At 37.5% G+C, this 9,409-nt stretch overlaps 1 protein-coding gene across 2 annotated transcripts; it reads right to left on the bottom strand.

Annotated features, from left to right (window-relative positions):
• Positions 1–3,002: 3,002 nt before the first annotated feature.
• Positions 3,003–9,159, bottom strand: LOC148844415 (Pentatricopeptide repeat (PPR) superfamily protein). Of its 2 annotated transcripts, XM_088957035.1 has the most exons (6): positions 8,909–9,159; positions 8,580–8,732; positions 8,291–8,473; positions 5,362–6,768; positions 5,164–5,226; positions 3,003–3,873 (listed from the first exon to the last, which is right to left on the bottom strand). In XM_088957035.1, the coding sequence occupies exons 1-6, from the start codon at positions 8,943–8,945 to the stop codon at positions 3,335–3,337; spliced, it is 2,382 nt and encodes a 793-aa protein (XP_088813161.1). In that variant the 5' UTR covers positions 8,946–9,159; the 3' UTR covers positions 3,003–3,334. The 2 variants fall into 2 exon arrangements, with proteins under 2 accessions (XP_088813161.1, XP_088813162.1); XM_088957036.1 differs by lacking the exon at positions 5,164–5,226 and having other exon boundaries at positions 3,193–3,873; positions 8,909–9,155.
• Positions 9,160–9,409: the final 250 nt, after the last annotated feature.

Genomic DNA, 9,409 nt, shown 5'->3' with positions numbered 1-9,409 from the left:
TATCACATGCACTCTGAACCACAATAGCATTTACCAATGTGCCACATTGGTGACTAGACACCCATTCCAATTCAAATTGCTCTAATGCTAGGGATTGTATAAGGTGATTCAATTCTTTGAATGAATCAAAGATATATACACATACATGAAATTCATAGTAAAGGTGATGCAAACAATCATGCATCACAATATGGAACCATGGAATCAGATATCAAGGACATACTTAAAAGAATATCACAATAATATGCAATAAAATTGCAAACTGATATTAAAAATATTTCCTAAACCAATTAAAGTTAGTAAAATGCCCAAATCAATTCATAAATCCATGAAATTTTACCAGAGCATAGAATACATTGTCATAAAGCTGCGGGAAAAAGTTGGGTCAAAACAGATTTGAAAAACCCCTAAACCAGCCAGTCAAATATTCGGGTTTCACTAAACAAGGGTTGAGCCTCTAGGTTGCAGTGTGAATTAGGGTATGGGATCCACACAGATGGATTCAGAAGGTTGAAAAGCCCTGGGGTACCAATTTCCATTGGAATCTAAGCCCTAGAAGGTTCTGAGCCAATATTTAGAGCGGCCAAGGAGCACCACTCGGAGTGCCTAAGAGTGGTTTGCAGACACTTATACCGTTGTCCCCGGCCACCGCAGACCACCCATGATTGATCATTGGTGGTCGGAGACTCCGTCTGTGCCACTACACCACCGATCACTGCTCCGGTAGCCAGCGACTAAAGACTAAAAACTTTTTATCAAACAAGTCTGGTCAGCCCAGGGATGGGTTAGTTTCCAGTTATACAACCTTTCCAGTCACCGAGCACCACCCAGGAATATTCACCGGCAAGCGATGGGTCCAACCATAGCTAACGCTCTGGCAGACGTCAATGAATTTTTTATTATTATTAAAAGGGCCCTGACAGGTAATTAAAACTTGTTCTTTATGCAAAAAAAAAAAAAAACAATGACTTTCAAAACCGGATCGGACCGGAAAATCCGGGAACCGGTCAGGTGACCGGTTCTGTTTTACCCCAGAACCATTATTTCTTCAACAAAAACTGTTGGTTTGGTCAGCAAGCTGCTGATCCAGATGGTTGAACCATTCAACGATTTGACCGATTTTTATTTTTTTGTTGGAATGGGCTGTTTGTTCGGTTCAAAACAGTCGGACAGTTCGACCTAGGAATCGGACCCTTGACTAGTTTGTTGTCCGGCTCGGTTTTAAAAACTTGAAGAAAAGTCGCTTTGGATCAATGTTAAACTATTTGGAACCATGATTTTTAAAACCGGACGGACCAGACGGTCAGACCAGAAAAAATGAAAACCGGTTGAGTGACCAAAAGTTTTACCCCAGAACCGTTATTTTCCCAAACCGCTGATCCAGGTGGTCAAACCATTCAAACCGTTCAATGGTTTGGCCAATTTTTATTTTTTTGTCAGAATGGGCTGTTTGTTTGGTTTGAACCGTTGGACCATTCAACCTGGGAACCAAACCCCTGAACGGTTCAGTTTTAAAAACCTTGTTTGGAACGATTTATACTATCAAATAAACAATCACTGGTCCGGAAGCTTAAACAACATTCAAAACCAAACTACCAACCATAAGCTCTTAATATTGTCATATTGATGCGGAACCATCTCTAACATGTAGAGAACACAATAACTTAGAGAGGGAGATGGAGACTTACCTTCCATCACTACCAGTTCTCGTATTCTGCAAATCAAAATTGAAGAGGGATCTTCAACTCTCTCTATTGCTCTCTTGAACTAAGTGATGGGCTCTCTTGCTTGTGCAAAACTTCTAGTCGAGGAGAGTTAGGATCCTTCCCTATTTATAGAGTTAGGAGAGCCTTATAGGGCTGTTCATAAGACGACCCAAACCGACCAACCCGAATCGGCCAGGTTTTTTTTAGCATCGGTCAGTTCGGTTTCAGTTTTCACACATGAAAACCGAAACCAAACCGACTTGATTCCTAGTTAGTACTTAGTACCTAACTTAGTTTCTACTTTCTAATTACTTATGGTTTCTACTTTATAGTTTTCTCTTTAGGAAGGCCATTAATGGCAAGTATTGCAAGACAAAGAATGACATTAATGCCATAATAGTTTCTTGCATTTTTTTGGAAGGTTTAAAGAAATGATTCTATTCTCTAAGGTCCTTTATACCAAATAGGTAACTACAATTAGGTATCTTTTTTACTTGATTCGCCCTTACTCTATTGGCCCCTCAATTCAAGCACTCAAACCAACCAAATTGGTTTTGCCTAACTCAGGATCGGTTTCGGTTTCATTTTCAGGCAACCCGATCAGATCGAATCGGTTGAAAAAACAATAATAAACCGACCCAACCTAACCCATGAACAACCCTACCCATCAATGACCTTCTCAGTGGAAGGACTCTGGGTTTCTCACCTTGAGTGGGACAATCCAGGTTTTTCGAAACACCCAAGACTCGGTTTATATCAACTTCTAACCACCTGTGCTTCATTTGAAATTCTGCCAATGAAAAAAAAAAATATTCATTTGATCCAAATAATTGACCCAAAACATGACTACTCAAATCAAATATTCCTAATATTTGAAACTTCCGAATTCTTAGTATTTGACCCGAAATATGACCACTAAAATCAGTTATAAATCATGTTCCTACATCTAATTAAAACCGCTACTTGCACTTAACTCACAATTCGCATGGTCTCAACTATACAAATTCGAAAAGAATTGTAATGGATATTGCTGGGTTATGCGTGTAGCATTGATGGAATGGAGTGCAGTGCAAAATGCAGCTTAGGCTCAGTTTGGAAGCAGTACAAATGCAAATATGTGCGGCGTAAATACATACAAAATAATACAAAATATAAGATTTTGTTTGCACTCTACATATTTGCATTTGTACTCCTTCCAAACTCAGCCTTAAGAAAAAAATCCATTACGGTACACAATTTTAGTTGCAAGTTGCGAGTATGTTGCAATTTCAGAGACCAAAAATGTCACCAATCATGTGAAGGGAAAGAAAAACAAAATCATATAATATACATTAGGACACAACCCATCTTACATTCATCATCATCATCATCAACAACAACAAAGCCTTGTCCCGAGTATATAGGATCGGCTATATGAGTTCTCTGTTTCACCATTCTCTTCTGCTCAATATTACTGTGAGAGGTCAATTCCGGGGACTGCTCTGACAAATCCTAGTCATTTGACACTAGATTCAGATCAAGGTGTGGTGTGTTTGTTTCCGAAGAATGCCCCAGCATGAGCACAAAAACAACTTATCTTTTACATTAACAACTGATAATGTTAACACTGGCACCTCTGAGCAATTGATCTAACTAATAGATGAACAGCATAAAAATGATGCCCATGATGCCTTCCCTTGAGTTTTATTCTTCTCTCTCTTATTTTCTTGAAATGCTTGAGGACGATTCAACTCCGTCCGTCCATCTAATTTGACATCGTGAACTTCAACAGCATACATTGTATCATTTCCAGAAGATGTAAAATTTACCTGTTTATCCTGTGAGTACTTGTGATGTTTTTTGACCTTTGCTTCTGTAAGAAGGTTCTTCAAGGTACCATGTGGTTTCCCAGTGCTCTTGGTGACTTCAGTGGTTATGTGCTCATTCTTTTTGCGTCCTTTTGTCTCATGTTGAATGTGATTAAGAGAAGGAAACCATCCAGATGCAATGCTCTTTTGGTAATTTGCTTTGGTAGGTTCAACCAAGGTCATAAAGGAAGGTGGCTCAAAGATATCCATTTCGTTATGGTGTTCAATTGAAGTGCCGATGTTCTTTTGGTTGACCTTTTGTGCTTGAACAGGTGTGTTCATCTCTTCCATGGCATCTCTAGTGGAAACAAGTGTTCTATCTGAAAAAAAAAATAAATAAAAACTAACAATAATAGATAAATAAAATTAATCGATCAATTAGAATAGATATCAGATGTTGACTTAGGCTAGGTTCTGTTTAAATATTAAAAGCATACAATGGAATGGGAAAATACATGATATATCGTGAATATTCCTTTCCAAATAATTAATACCTATATGCAACCATAAAAAGTGGGAATGGACCTTTGGTATTTTTGAACTTTTCCCTAACTGAAATATCAAATATGACCTATTTCTTAATTTGGCTCATCTCTGTTTGTGAATGCAAACAATTCTTAGGGAAAATTACAGATAGGTAGTAGTACCCTGTTCTTTGGGGATAGTGAAACTAAAGGGCCTTAACTTTCAATTGCGACAATCAAGTAGTCCATATTTTTATGTTTCTAATATTACATACACTAAAACAATTAATTCAAACAAATAGTGAGGGTATCATCAATCTATGTTTTATACAGAAAAGGATTGGGTCCATGTCAATAGTTCAACCATCTTAGTCCATGGCAGGTCAGTGGTTCAACTGTCTAGGCCCATGCCATGATATCATAAATAATACAATAAAATATAAAAACAGACAAAAATACAAAAGTTATAGAACAATTGCCCATGTCTCCAATATTATATATTCATCATATTAAACAAAAGTAAGTGTAGTAACTGAGGATTATTGTTATTAATGAAGGAAAAGGCTAAAAATATAGCAAAAGGGATTTAATATCTAATCTATGATCCACTGGCTGGGTCAAATGGTTCAATGGTTCAACCAAATGGACCACTAGGTGACTGGTTATCTAGTCATACCTGTCAGGTTACCAACAGGATGAAAACATTGATAATTGCTAAGATTTTTAGTTATAAAGCCAATTGAGTAAAAGTGGATTGATTTATATTTGGATCTAACCCATATAGATTCATTGACAGGCTAAAGGGGTTAGATTTGGCTTGGGCTATATTAAAATGCACTGGATATGGATCCACTCAAATCTGAAACTAGATCTGATAAGGCAGCAAGGCCATGAAGCTAGAACTTTTCAGATTGGACTCAGATTTTGTTGGATGTTACAAGTCCTCTTAGATCTCTCGGACTGCTCTTAATTTTATTTTTTTTAATTTCTGAAAATTTAAAAAGAAAATCAAATGTGAGGCTACTTAAGCTTACCTACAACCAATTCAATTTCCTCTTTTATAGGGAACTGAATCTAATTATATGGGGCGTTTTGACACATATCTGTGCATCGAACAAGTCACTTCTAGTATATATGAAAACTTACCAGAAACAGAGCCACAGTGGCCTTCCAAACTATCTGTTAGGCTACTAGAATCAACTGCAACATCTACACAATCTAAAGATATCAGTGCCAACTACCAAATTGACTTCTAATATTTAGAAAAAGAGCTGTGAAAGAAAGGAAAAAGTAAGTGTGGAGGTTTTAGATTTTGAAAAACAACTGTGGTAAGAAAAGAAATACCTGGCATAGAGCCTAGACTACAGGCTGCAACGTCAAAGGAGCCAAATTGATGTTTAAGCAGATTGTTATCATTGCCATTTTGCAAAATAACAGAATTATCATTAGTAGGATCTCCACCACCAAATTCCTTCACACTATTATTGAGTTCATTGGTTGTTGCCTTGGATTCAGAGCCATCAGTTTTTTGCACAACACATAAATCCTTGACTGTGTCAGCAATCCCTCTTTCTTGTTGAAGGTTCTCCTTCAGAGCTTGCTCAGCTGAAGAAGTGACATCAAAGCCCTTGCCTTTCTTACTTACCAATTGACATGAATGGGTCTCCTTAAAAATAGAATCATTATTATGATTTCCTTTTTCCTCTATGAGTGCGCCATTCCCAGAGGTTAAAGGTATATCCAGTTTCATTGGGTCTTTTGATCCTTCAAGAGCCATGTTAGTAGCTCTTGAAGCTGCTAAAGACCCACTGAAATCAGATGTATCTGCAAGTGAAAGTTCATTTGCTTCTGCCTTTTCATTCTGACCCTCAGTAGTCTCATTAGGAGCTGCTCTTGGTGCTTCAAATTCTATTGGGGATCTGACAAGATCACAACTTTTTTCATCCTTGGTTATCTCCAACTTTTCAACAAGTAATGACACGGTGCTATTGAAGTTCAACGCATCTGCATGTAGATACGTATTCACTTTTGTTTTTTCATTTTGACGCTCAACAGTCTCATTGGGAGTTGCTCTTGGTGTTTCAATTTTTACTGGGGACATGGAAGAATCACAACTTTTTTCATCTTTGGTTACCTCCATTGTCTCAACAAGTAATGAATCAGTACTATTACTTGAAATTGAAGTTGATGTGATATCTTTGGATGGATATTCACTGGCTTCTGCTTTTACATTCTGGCATTCAACAGTCTCATAAGCAGACCCAATCTCTACAAGTGGATCTTCATTTACTTCTCCTTTTTCATTTTGGTCTTCAACAGTCTTGCCAAGACCTGCTTTTGGTGCTTCAAATTGTGTTGGGGATGTGGAAGAATAACAACTTTTTTCATCCTCGGCTATCTTCGGTTTATCAATATGTAATGGTGCAGTACTTCCACCTGGAACTGAAGTTGCTGGGATATCTTTGAATGGATATTGACTTACTTCAGAATCATAATCAGACTTAACTCCAACTTCTCCTTCAGTATCACCCACTTTAACAGAATTATTAATCAGATTCACACGTTCGGAATCTTCATTTTGTAAATTGTATGTTTCCTGTCCAATACACACCTTAGAGTTGTCCATGACAATCTTAACAGGCTGGATATTGCTCTCAGAAGAAGCAATGGTTGGGGATAGGGCAGAAGTGCAACCACTTGCATCCTCGGTTATCACCAATGCCTCAATAGGTAAGAATTCAGTATTGTTACCTGAAAATAAAGAACATGCTTCAGTTTTGTTCGGAGTTTTGGTTCTGGTAAAATCCAATATAAACTCAAAAAAAGTAAAATGCAAAACAATAACATCCATACAAATTTGAATATACTAAATATACAAGTCTCAAATGATGAATTTCACATCAGTGACTTCCGTTTATGGTTATATCAAGTGCAATTTAGGGAGAGGTTGCAAATATACTCTAAAACATAATTTGTTCTTTCCTTTCTTTTATTAAGGTCAAGCAGGTGACAGGGAATACATCTATGACCTAATCAATCAAAAAAGCAAAAAACATCTATGACCTAGAACCAAGTTTACCCTCCAAAAATGTTTAGATTCTGAAATCATTTCCTATTGAAAAATACAGAGATTGATTTCTGTTTAATACATTAACATGAATCCAGGTGCAAACAGTAGCAAAATCATTGGATAAAGTTGTTATTAAAAGATACCTTAAGATCAGTATCCAATTTATCCTAATTTATTAGTAAACCCAAAGTCAAATTAAATTAGGTAGAAGATGTGATTTGAAAGCTTATAGAAACAGCAATCAAGGCCAGAATTTCAAACAATCTTACCAAACTGAAACTTGAATATGTTATTTTAATAATTTGGAGAAATATTTCCCCTACTCCAAAGAATTACTACTATGAACACGAATAAGAAAACATCCTAAAAGAATAATAGCAGTGGAAATGAAATCCACAAAAAAAGTCATGATACAGAATACCGGCATATGAATGTTCATATATCTAAAAAATCCCACATACTTACATCACATACCTGATGCAGATTTGGAAGCAAGGAGAATACATGGAGAAACAAATCAGCTTTCCAAATCCTACACCAATTTCAGAATTTCTGGGTGATAGGATGTTGGTATTGTTTGAGTTTTTTTTTTTTTTAATTTATTTTCTACTTGCAGGTAACTTAAGAACAAGGTTTTAAAATTTCCAGGAATTCACCATTATTTTGAAATTACTATTTATGATAACTTATTGTAATTACAATTGTAGGAGCATGGTGTCAATGGTGGTCGGAGTTCTCCGAAAGCCCAAGGAATGGTTCAAAGTTGGTGGAGGTGGGAGAGAACCAGAGAGAACCAATGGTAAAGCCCCTCCTTTACCCCACAAAGCCCACACTTACCCTGTCCTACATCAATACCCAACCTATATCAAATTCTGTTCAGCCATGTCTTTCCCGTATTAATTCGCTCTTTAGGCTTAGTTTTGGAGGAGTGCAAATACAAATATGTTCAGTGCAAAACCTTGTACATTGTACACTACAAATACATACAAAATACAAGGTTTTACAGTAATATTTGTATTTGTACTCTTTCCAAACATATATTGTTCAATCACCAACCTTCAAAATTTCCAAGAGCAAAGAATTGTTTAAAGAAACAGACCGTATTTGAAAACTAATCTCTCTTTGATTCAAAAACTTATGCAACTGTAAAATTGGCTTCAACCATCCTATTCTTTAGCCGGAAGAAGAAAAAAAAAATCTCACCCGAAGCTTCAACTGGTTCAGTTGCAGTCTCGACTTCGATAGATGCAGTTGCCAGAGCAGCCACCGTATTAGTAGACTCTGCCACCGCATCTCCAAATCCATCCTCTTCGGTTCCGGCATCTTTATTTTCGTTGCTTTCAATTGGGTCGCACTGCTTTAAGCTCCATGTATTAGTCGGGGATTCTGATGAAAAACGAAAAATAGAAGAGAGATCAGTCCAATCATTCAAAGGCAATCTAAAATGGAATAGAAAGGGAGCAGTTAAACCAAATGAACCCATAATCCTTACCAGGGTCTCCCCGTTCCGACTCACTGAGCCTGTACCCATCGAGAGTGCCACAAACTTTCTTATGGGCCCGTCGATGTTTGGCGCTCGGATTCTGGTTGGGAAAAGGCCAACCGCATCTGTGACACCGGAAGACATGGTTCTCGTTCTCGTTCTCTGCCAAACGACTAACCCATCAGAAATCTCATACAGGGAGCGCAGAAAACAATTAGACGTAAAACAGAAATAACCCATTAACGAACAAATCATAACCCAGAGAAGAACCACAACGGAGAAAAGAAAAAAACAAACATGAAATGAAAAGAGACAGTGTTTCGTCACGAAATTCTAACCGGGAGGATGAATCTGTGTATGGGCTTCTCCGTCCATTTGGTAACAGAGAACTAAACTGCAGAAAAGATTGAAAGCACACCCAGCAGCAATCTCGTATGGAAGATGAAGCGAAAGACCCTGAAAGCTTCAAAAACCAGAGCTCGACCACAGATAAGAACAAAACGAACAGCAAAGCTCAACCAATCGTAGCTTCTCTCTCTGGTTCTATATTACTTCTGAAGTCTCGTCAGTCTCCTTTCCTGACTTGTTCAATCTCCTTTGATCGCTGCATATATATAGTTTTTGACCATTACTGCGTAGGGAACGGTAATGTGTTGTTTAGTCGGATGGTCTTAACAGATCCTCTCTCGTCAGATCGGGATCTTCTTAGTACTCATCGGGATCTTCTTAGTACCCATCATCGCTACCTTTTATTTGACATTTGTCATTTAGAGGTAACTCACACGGCATACGTGTAGAGAGGTCGGATTCATGGAGTAAGAAGCGGAAGCTTCGGGTTG

This window comes from Nelumbo lutea, chromosome 8, assembly GCF_056320005.1.
Source record: "Nelumbo lutea isolate HS-2025 chromosome 8, American lotus-T2T, whole genome shotgun sequence".
NCBI classification, from domain to species: domain Eukaryota; kingdom Viridiplantae; phylum Streptophyta; class Magnoliopsida; order Proteales; family Nelumbonaceae; genus Nelumbo; species Nelumbo lutea.
The sequence above is the reverse complement of the archived record's forward strand: the minus strand, read 5'-3'. Positions and strand labels throughout refer to the sequence as shown.

What these genes read in the sequence shown, in the direction of transcription:
- LOC148844415 (XM_088957035.1), bottom strand. Translation starts at nt 8,945, where the DNA reads ATGGACGGAGAAGCCCATACACAGATTCATCCTCCCG. An exon ending in TACACAGATTCATCCTCCCG is followed by an intron (nt 8,733 to 8,908) that starts GTTAGAATTTCG and finishes GTCGTTTGGCAG; the next exon opens with AGAACGAGAACGAGAACCAT. An exon ending in TGAACCAGTTGAAGCTTCGG is followed by an intron (nt 6,769 to 8,290) that starts GTGAGATTTTTT and finishes CTTTATTTTCAG; the next exon opens with GTAACAATACTGAATTCTTA.